At 39.7% G+C, this 18923-nt stretch overlaps 1 protein-coding gene across 2 annotated transcripts in view; it reads left to right on the forward strand.

Moving 5' to 3' along the window:
- NACC2 (NACC family member 2) overlaps nt 1-8425 on the forward strand; it is a 47173-nt gene extending 38748 nt beyond the window's left edge. For both annotated transcript variants that reach the window (XM_018572201.1, XM_018572202.1), the window contains 3 exons: nt 2873-2978; nt 3759-3856; nt 7336-8425. In XM_018572201.1, coding sequence (XP_018427703.1) covers nt 2873-2978; nt 3759-3856; nt 7336-7841 — 710 coding nt within the window. In that variant the 3' untranslated portion in view covers nt 7842-8425. The remainder of the gene's footprint in view (nt 1-2872; nt 2979-3758; nt 3857-7335) is intronic.
- Nucleotides 8426-18923: the final 10498 nt, after the last annotated feature.

The following is an 18923-nucleotide window of genomic DNA, read 5'->3' on the forward strand; positions in this document are numbered from 1 at the left end:
CAGGAATACAGGAAGTTGTTTTTCTTTACCTGCTAGTTAAATTGTGTTCGCGTTTTAGAATTATAAGCTTTGTGTATATGAGTGGTGCGCCTATGTGCCGTTTTTAGCCTCTCCAGCGCGCGAGTGCAGGACAGGCATACTATGATCCATCTGCATTCACCGAAGGACAAAGGCAACTGTTCAGTACCACGTTTTACCTGGGCACCAGAAAGCAGAGCATCATAAGACCACTTAGTTTTATGTTTGCATCTCATTCTGTGCTGCCTTCTTTCAAACATATACACACACACGTGTGTGTGTGTGTGTGTGTGTGTGTGTGTGTGTATATATAAAGTAAATATTAGACACATACGAATCCCTGTGGTTCATTAGGCCCACTGTTCTCACATTACCCTTTTCCAAAATGCAAACCTAACAATATGGCCACCCAGTGGTTCACATTGAAGCATTGACTGCATGAGCATTTAGTTCATTTTGTATCCCCGCAATTGCCAGCCCTGCCTTTCACCTCTGATTACAGATGCTGCTTGCGCCACTTCTTCCCTGAATGGCAGGGCCCTCAAGCCGTACTATTAAAGTCGCCATAAAAATTTCTCATTGGGCCAGAGCTCAGGAATTCCATTCAGATGCTTTTTTTTTTTTCCCCTTCTCTTTCCTCAGCATATAGAGCTGGCAGCCTGTGTTATAATGCAGACACCCTCCCTATCTCACAGCGTGCAGATTGACTCGACTGGAGGGGATGGAGTTCCGCTTCTCCGCAGTCAGCACATTATAATTAGAATCAATACCCGCAGATCTGTGTGTGTGTGTGTGCGCGCGCGCGCGCGCGAGTTCATTCGAGGTAACGGAGCCGAGCGCAGGGGAGGTGGGGGGAGCCAGGCCCTGAGATCTCACCGTAGCCCCAGTGCTGCGCTGTCCTCGTTCCATTGATTTATCAGAGAATGTGATTTGTGAAAAGTCCAAAGTCTCCCTGACTCACCAACACCTGATAGCCAGAAGCCTAGGACTTCTTTTCCCATAATTGGGGGGGAATTTATCCTTTCCCTCCAGGATTTCACATGACAGCAAGATTAACGCTATTAAAACAAGCATATGCTGAGAATTTCACCAATTCCGCATTCTGCTCGGCATAGCTGTCTTAATTAAGATTTTTTTTTTTTTAAGGAACAGCCCTGCTAAGCATTATAATGCATTCTGGGAAAGTATAGCTTACTGGTTACATGATCCCAATGTCTTTAACATTATATGAAAGAAAGAAAGAAAAAAAAAAAAAAGGACCTGTGTAAGGTCACTTTTCCTCAGTATGGAACAGCCACATGGATCTTGGGAAGGCAAACAGAAGGCACTGATTGGTAAAGTGAGGGGGTTTCAGGGACACTATTTTAAAGGGTTTCTGTGTTAGCTGCTTCTCCATTTCAGGAAAATGAGGCGAAAGTGAATGATTATTAATGATTTTACAGGGAAACCTCCAGGTATCCTCAAGGAGAGCATATTTTAAAATCGGTTGCAGTTTATTTTACATGCTGGGTCTTCAAAACCGTAGCTAGCTCCTTTTGCGCCCAAGGCAAGAACAGAAAATTGTGCCCTCCCCCCAGCCCCCCTCAACAGGTGTGTGACGTCATGATCCCCGCCTCCAGGATGTGTTTTGTAACATTTTTAATTAGGGTTGGGATGACGGTTAGGGGTAACAGTTAGCGCCTGTGTCAATGACATCGATTTGACATGCTTCTGAGATCATTCAGATTTAATTGATGGGTGCATTTGATCTGTCGCTGACCTTCTGAAGAATTGACTTAAACAGAGTTTGCATTACTATAGATTTGTATAGGAATGCAAAACCAATTTAAAGTGAATAAAAGCTCTTTAACATCCATCCATGGTAAGCTGTAAGGATTAGTTGGGGATCCTGTGTAAAGTGTTGAGGTTAGTTGGAGGTTCTGAGTTAGGTGTTAGGGAATGGCTGGGGGCTTCAGATTAGGTTTTTCGGGTTGGGATAATTTGCAATGTTAGCAGTAGGGGTTAGGTTGAGTTTTAGCGTTTGGGTGTAGGAAGTACCTGGATGCTCACAGTGAGATGAGGGGGTTATTTGGAGTTTCAGAGCTAGGTATTGGGGAGGTTCAGGCTTAGATTTTAGGGTTGGGTTGCTTAACATGGTCCGGTTGTGTTTTTTTTAGAGCTAGGCAGGTTTAGGTTTAGTTGGAGGTTCAGGGTAGGGAGTTTTGGATAAAGATCAGGTTGAGGTTTTTTTTGTGTTGGGGTTGGGTTAAACTTCTTACTAGTAATGTTTTTGGGTGGCAAAGGTGCGTAATGCCTTATGTGGTAAAAATGTCACTGCTAAATATGTGTAGTTTGATTCAGGACATTCATTGCCCATACTATTGAACCCCCAAAAAAGGTCTAAAGTGACTTTTCAAAAGCCAAAAAAACAAACAAACACACACACACTGAGGGGAATTTATTAAGACTGGAGCAGCTGTGCATGGCAACCAATCAGCATCTGTCTTTCATCTTGAAATCTTAACTGAACAAGCTGAAGATAGAAGCTGATTGGTTACTGTACACAGCTGCTCCGGATTCTTTCTTCTCCAATCGTAGTAAATTCCTCCCAATGTTCTTCTCTTGATCCAATGTATAGGTGGAGCTGGAACCATGGAACACTGTGATTACATTTCCTCAGGCTTAGATTCCTAGGTATTCCCAAGAGAAGATATCAACATTGTCATGTTTGACTGGAATGGGCCTTTATAAGAACAGGACTATTTTAGATTGTAAATAATAAAAGATCTGCCTAATGAAAAGAATCTCTATGACATCTAATTTCAGGTCTCTTGCTGGGAGTGAATATCTTTATCCTTTATATGCTCTTCTGCAGGCTCAGGGGTATACATCACCCGTGGACAGCTCATGAACTGTCACCTCTGTGCCGGAGTGAAGCATAAGGTCCTTTTAAGACGACTCCTTGCCACGTTCTTTGATCGGTAGGTCCATTTGCCTGTTATCTGGCCATTCTTTATTCTGCTGCCTGTTAGGGGAAAAAAATATTGATTTGTCCCAAGAAATATCCTTTCTTTTCAGTAATGAAAAATCACTTTCTACATCTGCCAATGGTTTCTTTGATTTTTAAGACTATGTAACTCTGACATCCTGTCCCCCATTGCAGGACAGGATGTCAGAGTGAGAAATCTTGCGTGTCAGGGTGGAGAAATCTACTTATCGGGGGGATTAGAACAGACAGGTTCTAACCCTTACACATTTTATTCACAATTTAATAACATGTTTTGGCTGGTGTCCCACTTTAAGAACTTCCCTTAAACTGTTAAAGATAACCTGTAGTAAGAGACACTGCATTAACCTCCATCTTGGAATACAAATTCTCTAGCGGGCTCTGATATCAATATTTTAAACCCTGACCCAGAGCAAGCAAGCAGTCTTAAAGTTAGCATGAAGTCTGCTCCTGATAAGCATACTTGCAAGTTAGTGACTCCTGAGTAAAGAAGATACAGGATCAGCCTGACATCCAGGCAGCTAGATTTTTTTTTTAGAAAGAGAGTTCATCAATGCTGGCCTCAGTATTCTCCACCAACTTGTTTCAGTACAATAGAATAGTCAGCTTAACTGAAAACTCTCCTTGGAAATTATCTATTTATTAGGGCTGTAGTATGCCAGTAACTACCTCTGTATCCAAAGCTTAACTGCCATGTGTGTCTACGAATTGCATTATAATCTTAGTCTTTCTAATGTGTCATTGGCTGTTTCAGAAACACTCTCGCTAACAGCTGCGGCACCGGAATCCGCTCTTCCACCAGTGACCCCAGCAGGAAGCCATTGGACAGCAGAGTGCTCAACGCTGTGAAATGTAAGTAAATATCACATTGATGGTGCTTGGTCCAAACTGCAGCCAATGTTGTACCTTTGAACTATAAACTTTCTGGGATAAACTTTCTATCCCATAGTTCTCTTCAGGGTCATGGGAGGACATATACTAACATCCTCCCGTCACCCAAAGCTGCAGCCCGGACGGATCCCGACAATACTGTCGAGGTCCAACCAGCTAGCTGATAGGCAGAGCCAGCTGTCAATCTAGAGGCAGAGCGAGCTGTGCCTGTGCCCTCCCCTGTCCGTTCCTCCGGTCAGCGCTGGAAAATCAGAGAGGGGAATCCCTGTGGGGAGCGGTGACTATCGGAAAGCGAGTGAGCAACAGTATGTGCTCACTCACTTCACGATCAATAGAGCTGACGTGTGACAGTTTCATTATTGCAAGTCGGCTCTAACTATGAGGATGAGTGAAAATCTTCCAGTACACTGCAGAAATAGTCACTCTCGTGGCCGTGCTCAGTGTCTCTTGTAGGCTTGTGGGAGGCGCTTCTGGGAGGTCCTAGTTTAGCTGCCCGGCAGGCTGCCCACAAGATCCCAACATACGCGGTACCTCTGAGCAGCCTGAAGCCTCCTAAAAAATTTAAGGTACAAGTATTGGCTCTATGTATCAATGCATTGTCACTAGTACTTGTGAAAATGCCCTGTATCGGCACCAATACTAGTATTGTTATCGGGACATCCCTAATAAATACAAATAGATCAAATATACATTTTACAGCAAAGTATTTATTTGCATTTTTGCCCAAGGGCTTATAGCCATCCTGTTTCAAAACAGCTGCCTCCAAATCTTTACACTCAGGTTCCCTGAACTTCCTGTCTAGTACAAGATCACAAGGGATAGCATAGGCTCCAGCAACTGTCCATCTACTAGCTTGGAGGAGAGGGAAGCACAGGGGAGTGGTGTCTTGCCTTGCTGTGCCTGTGTGTTTTGTGGAAATGCACACAGCTTACTCGCACACACAAGGGCGCCTCCATAAGACCCTGCAAGGCAAAAGAGTCTCCCTAAATCAGGATATCAGGGTCAGTGCTCAGGGGATCAGCGAATTATGTAGGAAGCTAAAACTTGTAATCATCAAGGAGCAGCATCCATTTTACGTGATCTAATAAGCATTTAGAATCGCTTAAAAACCTTTTGACTTTAAAGAACTATGAGGCGACTGATTTTCACTCATCCTCATAGTTCGAGCCGACGTGTGACAATGAAACTGTCACACTTCGGCTCAATAGATCGGGAAGTGAGCGAAAACATACCGTCGCTCGCTCACTTCTCGATCCTGTCCCCGCAGAGAGCCGAGACAGTCACTCACGGCTCCCTGCAGGGATTCCCCCTTCCCCGCTCCGATCCTCCAGCGCTGAATGGGGGAGGGGGCGGGCACAGCTGTCTTTGCCTCAAAATAGGCAGAGCCAGCTGTCAGTCACGCAAATGGGTGGATCTCGACAGTAATGTCTGGATCCGTCCCAGCTGCGGTGGTCTCAGTATACTACAGCTCGCGGTGTACTGAGTTTTGGGTCACGGGAGGACGCTAGTTTATGTCCTCCCGTTACCCTGAGGAGAACTATGGGGAAAAACACTTACCCCATCTTTCTCCTTTATACATGAAAGCTATTTTTTTCCCCTTAAAGTGATATTAATCTGTAGCCTATTATTTATATTGTAGATGGAGTACATGGGATTTGTGATTTTATAAGGCACTTCCTTCCGCTATTCAGTGATTGGTCTTCACTGTTCCGATCACTCAATGCTCATCTACCAGTCATCTGTCTGCTGTAAACAATGTGCTCTCTATGTGTCTAAAGCTCAGCGGTTATTAATTGGGGAAATTGACTGACCGTTTTATACATATGGATAGCCACTGAAAGGGGAGTTTACAAACCCATGTATGTACAGTAGTTAAAGTATGCTATGGGAAAATCTGACAGTCACATTGAACATTACTTCATGGTAAATATGACTAGTACTCACAGACGGCAGATGTCTGAGAACATTAAAGAAAAGGTGAGCTTTTCAGAGCTTCCACTATTTATTTATATAGAGTTTGGAGGGTGAATGCTGAAACCAGCTATGGGTGGGCTGTCACTTTGTAGGCATGACCTAAGTGATGAAAAATGTCTCAGAGTACAAAACTGCCAAAAACAACAAAGTTCTGCTGCAGTACTATATCCTTAGAAATCCTTAAGAATAACCAGTCCCCTAAAAACACATAACAAGTCTCTCCTCCAATAATGTATTTTAAGACATGACCCCAATTAAAAACAAAGACAGTAGCAGGAATAAACACTCCAGTGTGGATTAATAGGGTACTTGATTTTTAAATACAGAACCTTAAACTGTCGTGTGCATATCAGTCTGTACCGCCAGAACAGACTGAACAGGAGAAAACAGCATGTACTAGGAGGCTCTAAGATGATTAATCCCCTTTTTTTGCTTAGGTCACTAAAGATTACAATGTCTATGCTACACGAGTCGCATGTAGTGTAATTAGAGACTAACACCCATGTTGTGCAAGTTCTAAGACAACCTCTGGGGAGTCCATAAAAGTGACACATTACTGCAGGTGAAAGGTAGAAGTCAGAGCAGTCTTTAGTGTTTACAGAAAATATTCTACCTACCAGATAGTGTGGGGACCGGTCAGACATGAGCACGTTTTATTTCCCATAAAGGTGTACCTGCAATAGAGAAGAATAGTATAAAATGACAACCCAATAATAAATGCAGGAGCCTGAGCACAGCTTGAGCAACCTAGAGTTAGTCATGGGGCAAATACTGACTTTATCCTAGAAGATGGTGCTTTGGCCCACCCGTCCTGCCTCTTGTACTTCACTATAGATCCATCCATGTCATGGGTAGCCTCCCTGCCCAATGGGGAGGTACAGGAAATTATTGGATGCTGGCTGTCATTAAAGTGGAACTTTACCATTTTGGGCCTCAGGAGATATTGCAGCTTACAGTACACCTGCCTCTCAGTGAGCCTCCTCCAGCAATGCAACATCCACACTCTGGTTCATTGCTGCCATCTTTTGCAGGTCTTTGAGGTCTGAAATTCTTCTCCTTTATTGCATTACCACCATAAATTATGTGACTCCCGCACATGTGCACAAGAGTTACCTTGTCTCGGCATTTGTGAGATGCCGGGATTGTACAATTATGAAAATATTTTTAGCAGGCAGGAAGTAGAGTTTTATGGCAGAAGGGGCAAACAGAGTCTCTTCTGCTATTAAAAAAAATTACCTAAAGATCCTCTTTAATTTAAATGTACTCAGCTATGAAATGCTGGGCAGGAGGATTGGTCACACAAAGGAGCTAAACGGTAAAAAAAAAAAGTAAGCATGGGGGCACCACAAATGAAATTTCCCTAAAAGCAGTTGCTTTTAGGGCCCATTTTATTTATTAAACAACTAATGCTCAGCAGAATTAATATTTGTATTTATTTTAAACTTTACATGTTTATGTATTTGCAGTGTATTGCCAGAACTTTGCACCCAATTTCAAGGAGAGCGAGATGAATGTTATTGCAGCAGATATGTGCACCAATGCCCGCAGGGTACGTAAACGCTGGCTCCCCAAGATAAAATCAATGCTGCCAGAAGGGGTGGAGATGTATCGTTCTGTGATGGGTGCAACAGCGGCCGGAGTCCCACTGGAGTCAGACTTCCAGCCCAGTCCAGCCCAAGTGTTCGAGCAACGTATCTATGCAGAGCGGAGAGGTGATTCTGGCGCCATAGTGTCCTTGAGAACTAACACAGCAAATATAGACCTCACCGCCAATGCCAGTCCTCCATTCGAACAGAGCCAGGAGGCTGAAGGAGCAACAGGGTCCGTCATTCAGGAGGTAGGTGGCACCGATCCGTTGACATCGGACAACCCAAGCCCACCTCCAACCTCTTTTGAACAAGAAGCCGGCTCTACCAGCAGGCCAGAGACCCCAGTGCGGAGACAAGAAGCTTCGTACAGCGGGACTTTATAGATTGTGAAGAAAAGCCAACAGGGAGTCCGCACGGTGACCTGTAAGGGAAGTTGTAATTCTAGCTCTGCTTGCATGCATTACTAATATGATACAAAAAACAAACAAAATGTGATCAGCCACTTACTTCAGAACTGCTATTTTTGCCTGACTAAAATGTGATTTTTATTCTGCTTGTATTTAAAACAAAAACACTCAAAAAACAAAAAAATTACAAAGGAAAAATAATCGCATTCGTTATACTGTAAACGATCAGGTCAAATGAGACCTGCTTAGTTATAAAACAAAATGGGCTCATTTTTAAAATGGAATTTACTCTAATGAATGCATCTATTTGTTTTATCTTCCACTCACAAAAGCACGTGTTTAAGAAGAAAAAAAAAAAAAAAGAGAAAAAAAGTTTAAAAATCGTCACCGTTCATTAATCCATTAATGGTTTAAATGGGACGTTACCATCACTTATTGTCTGTCATCCTTCCATTTTGGAGCAAGGAATTTCTTGGACTATTGCAATCTGCAAAGCAGGTTTGGGCGCCATCAAATGGCAAGTTTGTATGAAATTGTGTATTAAAACTGAGATATTGGCCTTTTTTGCAATTTATAGTTTAATTTTTTTTTTGTTATTCACTAGCCTAAAACCTCTAGTTATATTTTAGATGAGAGAATACAGACTTTTTGTTGAATTCACCTGGTATCTTCAGAAGTAAGTACCAATTTTGTTATTAACAGGGTGTTTAGGGTGGCGACTAAAAAAAAAGTTTGCATTGATTTGCTTTGAAGACCACCCACCAGTAGAATTAATCTTTGCTGGTTTCTAATCAAACCAAATAATGAAATCAAAGCCAGCAAGCTCTGTTACATTGTTTTTAGCTTTGTTACCCATGTTAAATCATAATCTAGAGTCTTACTTTTGGGACGTTTAACCAGGAATGGAATCTATGTAAAACTGAAAAAAAGTTGGAAAAGAAAATATTTTCTAGTATTTGCACTGTTACAAATGTTCTTTTATAAACAATAGCACGATTGGCTTCATTTTTTTTTCTTACACATGAGAGAGATGTAGTTGAAAAGGGACTATTGGACTTTTTTTCATTGCATCACAAATTGTAATATCTAGCTATAATTAGGGCATTTGTTTTGGGAGAATCTTAAAAATGAACTATGCATGTATTAAAAACCATTTAAAAGGTAAACTATGAAAGGAACTTCAAGAGTGTTAATAGTTGGAATTTTTTTTTAATACTTTTTGTTGGAGTTTGGAATTGAAGATTTCATTTTCTTGGGCTCTTAGTTGTTAGGAAGGAAGGAAACATCTATAGCAACCTGCCCTTGGCATACATGCTTGGGTATACAGGTGAAACTCGAATAATTAGAATATCGTGCAAAGTTCCATTTATTTCACTAATGCAACTTAAAAGGTGAAACTAATATATGAGATAGACTCATTACATGCAAAGCAAGATAATTCAAGCCGTGATTTGTCATAATGGTGATGATTATGGCTTACAGCTCATGAAAACCCCAAGAACCCCAAATCCACAACCTCAAAAAAGTAGATTATTACATGCAATCAATAAAACAAGGATTGTACATAGAACAATATAGGACCTCTGAAAAGTACAAGCATGCATATGTACTCTGTACTTGGTTTGGGCCCCTTTTGCAGCACTTACTGCCATTACTTTTGCACGATATTCTAATTATTCGAGTTTCACCTGTATGTATTGATGCAAGTAGATTGAATGCAACACAAATGGGTTTTGTACGTATTGAGCTGTATATGGGTTGATTTGTGCTTCTGGGAGGTTATTCAGACAAGCAGGTCTTGTGCATTAGTTGAATTTTGAGGCTACAGGTTTTTAAAGTCCGCTCAGTCTTGAGGTTCTTGAAAACTGCTTAGTCTTGGCTGCTCTAAAGTTCTATTTGTTCTTTAATGTTTTAGAACATATAATAGTAGTTTCTTCTTTAGGGCCTTGTGTGTCTGTTGCACAACTCAGAAAAATGTACAGGGTTCTAGGCATTTCCACAATTCTTCTACTTGGAGCATTTGAAAATGTTTTGATGCTCCTTTGTGAACCATTAGCTACATCATATTATATGAACATGCCTATGCCGTTAAAGGCTCTGTGTTTATTTCATGCGTGTCAAAGAAGCTAATTATTTCTGAGAAATCAGAGGACAGACTGGATAAACTACAGATCTAGCCTAGAGGAGCTTTTGGTCTTCTGTTGTTCTTTTCCTTTTCCACGGGAACATTGTGTTTACCACACACTGCATTTGTCATGTAAAATCAGATTATTGATTTTTATATCAGTCTTAATGCATATTTCAGAAAGTATTCCCCTCTGCCTTTTGGATACCTCCCAAGCTGCCATAAATTAATGAAGTTTGTTTTTGATGCATGCATTTCCCAGAATTCTCTGGGGTCCTGCAGATGAGGTAGGATCAGGTCATCATCTGATCAGGCTTTCTCCTCTCACTTAAATGTGAAATACATTGGTTTTTTTCTGTTTGTTTTTTAGCTTTTGATGCAGATTACTCGCACTTTATTCTCAGAAAACACTTCTATTAAAATGTCCTAAAAGGCACAGAGCTTCTCAAATTACTTATTCTGAGGAACAGAAGAATAATTGATGTGCACTTAGATACAGATTAGTTATATATAGAACTATTTGCAAGGTAGGTGAGTTTGTTAGATATGGAAAGAGAAGTGGGTGAGTCCAGTTGTTGACCACATACCATCTTTAAGATAGATAAGGTCAGCACAATGCTGCTTTCTTGCCTTAGAAGATCCACAAAGAAATTGCAATGGGACCACCATGAAAATGTAGGACAGCGATCATTTACACCAAAAGGTTGAACATCCTATGATCAGCCCTTTCAGAATTTGAAGCTCAAGCATGTTGGTGCTGAAGTTTCTCAATAGCTAAATGGCTGTCCAGCCCTGGTTGACCTTGAGAGAGAGGCCATGCTTCAATTTTCAGATGAGAAGCTATGAACCATTGGAAATTTATTAAAACTTTGTGGTCTCCAGCCAATGCCATATTTGGAGCTTCCAGCAAATGGCTCAGAATGTAGTAACAGACTATGGTTCAGTTTGTGACCCTTTGGTTAGCTGTATGAAGTCAACACTTGTGTGTTTACAGGCTTAGTTTTGAGGGTACATTTTTGGGATACTGTGAGCTTTGGTTAGTGAAGATGGTCACATAGCCAAGATAACTTTTTCATCCTATATGAAACAGTTATGACTTGTTTTTTTGCAATTACTGCGCAGTCTATGCATTTTGAAAAGACAAAATATAGTCCTAGAAGCTAAAATAAAAACATTATGGATTGAATGTTTTTGGGCGATAACAAAATAGGAAGACTGTGAATATCATATGGTCCTTGTAAATAAACAACCATGGTTCAACATCTGTGGGTACTTTAGCTGGTAAAGATTCAAATTATGCTACATAGAAAAAAAATTAGAATGCATTTAATGTATACACAAAAAGCAGTGAGCGCATGTTAAATTGGGATCATTAACTGGCAATCATTGATCAAGCAATGTTTGTTGGTAACATTGGTCCCTGCTTAATCAATCCCAGTGAAGTAATGTCAGGACCAAAATTTGCTCCCTGAGATATAGCCAAATGACCAGGTTAAGAAAAAAAAATCCTCTTTTTATCCTGAGGATTGATATGCATTGTGTTCTTCATACTATATACAACTGGCTACACAGCCATGATACGAATTGTCAAACACAACATTATTTAATACAGGTATTTAGCAGTTTAGAAATGAGATTTAGGCACAAGCTAGTAGACTATAGTCTAGATAAAAGCAGTTGAAAAAACAAGGTACCCTCTTTAGCACAGTGGACCTTGGGAATGGTATCTGCAGTGCAGGTATTAATGTATTTGAAGATCAATAAAGGTTAAAACCAAAGCGGTATTAATCTGCAGAACTTATGAGAAAGCACTTATTATATTTGAAATGAAATGCGCGAGTGTGTGTATTTTAGTTGATCAGAGTCTGTGAATCAATGGCAGTTCCGGAGAAAGGCCTTGAATGTAGAATATGTATGGTTTTTTTTATGAATGTGCTTTAAAATCCCAATTTCATAAGTCAAAATAGAATAATTTCGGGCCATTTTGGTCCAATGTAGAATAAAATTCACTTATTGCACAGACTGTATAAACAAAAATAAAATGATGTAGAGCATAACTTGATCTGGGGAGTTTGAGAGGCACCTTGCACAATGGGAGAGAAATATATATTTTTTTTATTTGCCTAATTTCTTCCTGTATATATTTTAGTTTAGGAAAGCAGAAGATGTAGGATAAAACTGTAAAACAAATGTGAATGGTATAGGACTTACTATCACATGGTGACGCAAGTAAGTCATTTGCACTAACGTTTTCTGTGTGTCGAGGATTAATGATGTGAAAGACTGCATGGATGATCATTTCTAATTCTAAAAAGATTTTACAAAAAAATAAAAAGGGGTGTTTTGAATGTTCCGAGAACTTTGATTGTATAGGCTTTCCTGAGTGCCTTATTTTGTTTTATCCTTTTTTGCTTATGTGAAAAATTATTACATTTCTTTTATGTCTGTAGGTGGAAGCTCAAATCATTCTTCCTAAAGGGATTAGAAAAAGTTTATTTAATCCCTCTTGTTTACAGCGGTATATTTGATTAGGCAAAAGAAAACGTAGGCGATTATCTAGCGTTGGGAGTAGGTTCTGTAGGAAACAAAAGTCATTTTTCTTGTTTCAATGAACATTTCTTGCAGTCTTGGCAATATAAACATGTCTGTGTGTTACAAAGCACTTTTCCCCCTCCCAAGCGTTTTATAGGATTTTAAATCTTAAAAGGAGAATTAGTACACGGTATTTTTTTTAATTTAAATTTCCATTTCTTCTTAACAATTTTAGTAGCACATTCTTTCGTTTACAAAATGTAAAAGCAGAACAAAGTTGATAGAATGAATAAAAAAAAAAATCCAAATATATAATAGATGCTTATACAGTTCTAAAAATCAAATATTGGGTGCCGATTCTCCTTTAATCTTGGACAAGTTGGGTGAAACATAGCCTGAAGGTCTTGTTATCTCAATCTACACATTTTGCTATTTAACACTGTTTGATTTTTTTTTTATTCCATGGTTATACTGCACTATTTAAGGGCAGAATGACCTCTAGTCTCACTCCTTCATGTCTCACTGTGCTGCAATTACCAACAAATCAGAATAGTTCAATACCATGAGTGTTTCAGAAAATGTATATATTTTAAATTTTTAGCTTGGCCTCCACAATTGAACGAGATCTGCTTAGGTCTTTGTGGGAGGCCAACACTGTGCCAAGTCTATGGCTACTTTCCAGATGTTAAAAGGAAACGGCCAGAGTGCAATTTGCTAATGTGATATTAAGATTTTCTTTTAGTATTTTGTCCCATCTTATATGGTCACTATAGCCATTGTTTTGTCTTCATTACCCTGGTTGGTTAAACAGCCTTTGTGGGTTATCCAATAATTTTCTTTTAATTGCAGAATTGTGCAGAGTAGAGACCACCAATGGCTTTTTATTTTAGTTATATCTTATGTAAAAAAAAATGAATAGTGGACAAAGACCACCAATCAGGGCTCAGTGTCAGTGGTTGTATGGTCACATTAATAGTTTGTGGTCAAATGATCCACTGTAGTCACAGCCACTTGGGGAAAAACAAAACAATTTTAGGGAATGCACATTTCTGTATTATGTAAAGCACATTAATTCTAAAGGGTCAGCCCACCCAAAAGTGATATTTCAGTTATGGATGTGTGAATTTCCACACTGGTTTATTTCTGCTTACATTCACAGTTTAAATTTAACAAACCTTTGCACTCCTCCAATTCCACAGCGGCAAATGGCAGCTCGTAATTCCACCCTTCTGCAGACTGAAGCTGTGTCCTCCACATAAGTATAAATTCTGACCTATCAGATTATTTGGCCTCACGTTGCATTTATAGAGACAGTGATCCTTCCCAGGCACCAGATACTTTGTGGAGGGCAGTGACCATTCCCTGGCTCTCCGGTACCTTGTACAAGTCGGCAATCCTTCCTGAACGTTGTGCTATTCTTTACGGAGACAAACCTGGACATTATGGGAGTGTTCACAGGTGAAAATGATGCCGACCTCTTCACACCTGGGACTCACCAAATGTATAATGCAATGTGGGGTCAAATAATCTGCTAAGTTGGATTTTTTTTTTAAACTTATGGTGGAGGATACAGCATCATTTTCTCTTTTGCACAAGAGTGGAACATTGCGATTGGTGAAGCACTAAAAATGTTGATGGTTTCATGGATCTCACAGGAATGTCATAGCTGCTGGCTCTCTCCCTTGCCCTCCATGGAGTCTCACTTTACTTGATGCATTTGCCAATTGTATAGAAAAAAAAAAATCTAACTAAGCGGGCTGCCAAATAATTTTTATGGCAGATGGATAGAAGTTGGCAACTCAGGTTTTTTGAGTTTGTGAGTGATGTAATGGATATAGTGGATAATAGGTCTAAAACTCGAGAGGTCTAAGAGGATAAAACTAAAACCTCACTTTTGGATGGACTAACCTTTCACATGTTTGAGCACAGAGGTACTGCAAAATGTACAGGCAAACAGCACATGAAATTTACCTGTCTAAAGTATTCCTTCGTCACATGGCAGAAGCAGCACTTTTAGGAGTTAAAACTCACAACAATGCTCGTGCCTAGGTATCCATGTATGCGAGATGGCAGTTGGAAGGATTCCTGTAAAGGAATTGATCATTTTGCCCCGACTATGCACCGTGTAGACACCCATAGTACCACCATTCCAGGATACTGGTGGGGGGACCTTTAGGATTTGTGGAGTTCTGTCCCCAAAGAACAGTCAGCCAGGAGGCGTCTTCTCCTGCTGAAGAATGTCGATTTCTTGGATAGCATGTGCAATGTTATCACATTTTTAAGAAAACTACAGAAATACCTACAACATTTTAGGTGTTGTAGCTTGGCAATTAATACCTCTATCTGACCCATTCCTGATTTGCTTTGTTCAGCATTTTTTGGGATGCAGTACGTCTTACTCTCTTCTGTTACTGCTGCTTTGGAAGTCAGCTAATGTACAGAAAAGCGAAGAAAATAATTTAGGAACAGTAACAAAACAGCAAGAGTCACTTTAAAAGGTCAGAAGTTATCACTGAAAAAATATATTCCCAAAAAAATACATTTGCCGTGCTTTCCCTTGGTGTATTTTTTTTAGTACGCGGCTGCATTGAAAATCAACATTTGCGTGAGCATTTCTTTTAAACAACTAATTCCCCCATGAATTGATAATCGGCCATCCTCATTAAAGTTGGCTAAATGCACAAAAATATCTGCCTATTTTTGAGGTAGTTGAAGCCTAGAGCAAAGTCAACATTCAATAATCACAACTGATTCCTCCCAACTGGTTGAATCCCAATTTGCGTACATATGTGATTACAGCTATTGTTTAATCATCAATGTACCCAAATCCAGATTGATGCTGCGTGCCAGCTCAGTGGTCCGTTTCATTTCAGAAGTTGGTTTGCACATCTCCATTGAGGATATTTTTTAATTTAATGTCTTAAATGCTGTGTTTGATTTACATTGGCACGTGCAACTAAGGAAGCTTTTGTTTAGCATTGTCTTTTTGCTGGATGCCAAGTTGAATGGGCAGGACAACTCCTGACAGCAGCTTGTTGCGCTTACATTAATGGTTTGGGGTTTAATTTTGGAGATTTATTTAAAGTTGACTTTATAATTTTTTCAATCACAGCTGCCAAAACTCAGCAATTGTTCATCACATTTGGATTTGACCTTTTAGAAGCTATAAAATGGCATTGAACCAGCCAAAACACCTTATTCACCATATTGGCCCCTTTTTGTGTCTTTGTCCAAATAATGTCGCTTACATTTTGCCAAGACGTATTTAACCTCCCTGGCGGTCTGATTATTTCATTTTCCTTTTTTTGTTCTATATTTTGTTCGTTTTTCTTTTCCGTTATTTTTACTTTTAAAAGTTCTGCCCCCTTGCACCGCGGACGCTCGCAAGGGACGGAAGACGGATGCCGGCATCGACCGTAGGACACAGCGCGGCTTGAGTGACAAGGTAAGTAACACTACAATGTAATTCCGAGTGTGGCTCAGGGTTACCGCTTATGGTACTGAAAATTAACCCCGAGCCACACCCAAGATTACCGCCAAGTAGGTTAAAGAAGAATTATTATTTTTTTACTGCAAGGGTTAAGTGCTAGTTTGTGTCTAGGTAAAAAAAACAAACAAAAAAAAAGACTCACCCGAAGCTCCGAGCAGCGAAGCTCCGAGCAGTTTTTTTTTTTTTAAACTGGTAGCGTCTCTCCCCCTCCTCTGCAGCAGTCTAAGGTCCCGTAAATCATCACATCTATAAACTGTATAAATGTAAGGACGCTGAGCAAGATTCCAATGCTGCAAGGAGGGGTAGACAGTCTGGAGGGAGTGCTACGACAGCTGGCTGGCTCGGAGCTTTGGGTTAGTATATCTTTGTTTTTTTTAGCACCAAGATACAAAGGAGCACTTAACCCTTGCAGTGTGGGTATAGCCCCACGTCAAGGGTCAATAAAAAGAAATCCTTGAACTGCGTTTTCCAAAGGATGGTAATCTAACTTTAATTATGGTGGCCACTAAATTAAATCATTTTTAACTGGAATTTACACAGTTTAAGACCTTTCACCCAAAACAATTATTTTATTTTGGATGGCAGGTAACCAATTCAGCATGCTTGTAAGGTCAGATTTAGTTTTACAGTCCTGGCATTTAGTTGCTTCAGGATTGTCCTCTGTTCCATGTTATTTCGTCTGCTGCTTAAATGTCACAAGTGGACACCAACAGCCATCTGTGTAAGCAGCTAGAGGGGAGAGATTACTGAAAGAACTTCAGTTCTGGGTCTTTACATGGATTTTTCATAAGCATGTAGAACGTTACACCCAGGCCACCTACATCACCCTCTATCTCCAACAATAAATAGTAGTTTACGGTGGAAGTCTTCTTTAAACCGTTTTTAAATCTAGCAGCGGATAGTTAGAATCTCTGAGATGAATTGGAACTTATTGTTGTCTGGTTAACCATTGGGAATATTTCCCTTCACTTATATGTCTCTGGAACTAGACTTGCAGGGACCATCCCAGTGGGGACAATTCGGTAAAGGTCCGACAGTTTCTAACCCTTCTCCTCTCTTTCAAAAAAGTCAAGCTTTGGCTGGAGTTGGGCTTCAACTGTTGTCTTGCTTTCCTTCCAACTGCCATCTTTGCGCTTTACCTATGTTTTTGATATATGTTTACGCTCATACAACACTAAGGTGTTTTATGGGTAAAATTGTACACACAGTTAACCTGAATACTATCAGAGATGAGAGTGAACAAAGTCCCCAGAGTATAAAATAAACTAAATAGCACAGACCGAATTGACGGCCATTTATCTACTAAATACTGCACAAGGAGAGAAAAAGGTAAAACAAAATGTAAAGAATAAAGTGGCATAAAATTATCCAACACTTTTCAATTTAGGTAAGTCAAGAGTTCATTTTGCTCATGACTGCCTATTTGAAAATCAATTGTCTAAACGCACTCAGCTTAAAAACCAGCTACTATTTTTAATCAACTTCTTCCACTCAAAGCATTTTGCACATGATCTGTGATTCATTGTTAACACACAGACAAAAAAAAGCCAAAACATGCACTACTATTTTTAGCAAATAAAAGAAGTGTGGAGATGTCTAAATATTTTTGACTTGCACAGTTGGATGGCATGTGATTTCAAATAAAACATTAATCCTTTCGACAGAATGTTTAGGAATCCAAGAAAGATACACGGTTCTTTTAAACGCATCTGTTTTAGATACAAAGTAGTACTGTATTTTACGACTGTTAAACTTTTCTTTTTTAAGTTTGTGCTGTCAGAAACTTAACAGAGACACTGGGGAGTTATTTTCGTACAGACGCTTTTTAATTTTATTTTGTTTTTGTTTCATCCACTGGTACGTATGTGCTGTTACTATGTATAGTTTAAGACTGTTATTTTGTTACCATGGTTGTCTGCTGATATCAAAAGTAAAGAGAGAAAAAATAGAAATAAAAAAGGGTATCCATCATTTCAACAGACGCTCATAACTGTTTTTCATATCATAAAAACAAGGGTTTTAAAGAAAACAGCTCTATCAGATACGGTCATTAACTGTAAGATGCTTTGTAAAATCCACATTTACAGAATAATAAAGTCAATTGAAAATTAACCTGTTGCTCCCTTGTTTTATCTGTGCTAAAACAGTCTGACAGATAAGGTAAAGATACACCAGACGTTTCCAAAAGACAAAGTTCCAAGGAAATGGTGGTCCTCCATAGAGGTGCAATTCAACCACAGTCAGCACAGCATTCTATTAACATGTAAGCCTGGGTCAGCATAACCAAATGTCCCCTTCCACCTGCCGTATGAATGAAGCCTGAAATGGAAGGAGCTAAAAAAAACAACCTGCTGATTGCCGAGCATGAATGTAAGGAATAATGGTGGCAGATTAAAATATCACTGCTGGAAGTTTGTGTATGGAGGCTGATATTCTGTGACTTCTGAGATGATCCATTAGGTTCTGAGACACTAAAAGTGAAGCTTTATATCTTCCATTACAAGTGATGCCACGGCCCCGGAATGAGTATGCAGCTCAGGGGTCAAAAAAGGCCCTTAAAAGTTCTGTACCCAGGCATCTTGCTTTGGGACAAACTTCCTTTTGAAAATGTAAAGGTTAACATTTCCCAAACACTGAATCCAGGGAACATCCGACAAAATGGTGTCACAAACATTGTGGGTTTTCCTAAAGAGCAGTAGCTGTTTCCTTTTTAGACTCACTCTGTTTAATTGAAAGTCTGTATGCAAGCATACAGAGCAGGGACAGAAAGAGAGGGAGCAGTCTGTGTGGAGCTTAAGCTATTCTGCTTTGTAAACAGGAGTGTCACCTGTTGACAGGAAGTAATCTGATATATATGAATAACAAGGAAATAATATTCCTTTTATTATTTGGTACTAAAAAAGAACAAAGT

The sequence above is a fragment of the Nanorana parkeri genome, unplaced genomic scaffold (assembly GCF_000935625.1).
Source record: "Nanorana parkeri isolate BGI_ZX_2015 unplaced genomic scaffold, ASM93562v1 scaffold1967, whole genome shotgun sequence".
In the NCBI taxonomy this organism is placed as follows: Eukaryota; Metazoa; Chordata; class Amphibia; order Anura; family Dicroglossidae; genus Nanorana; species Nanorana parkeri.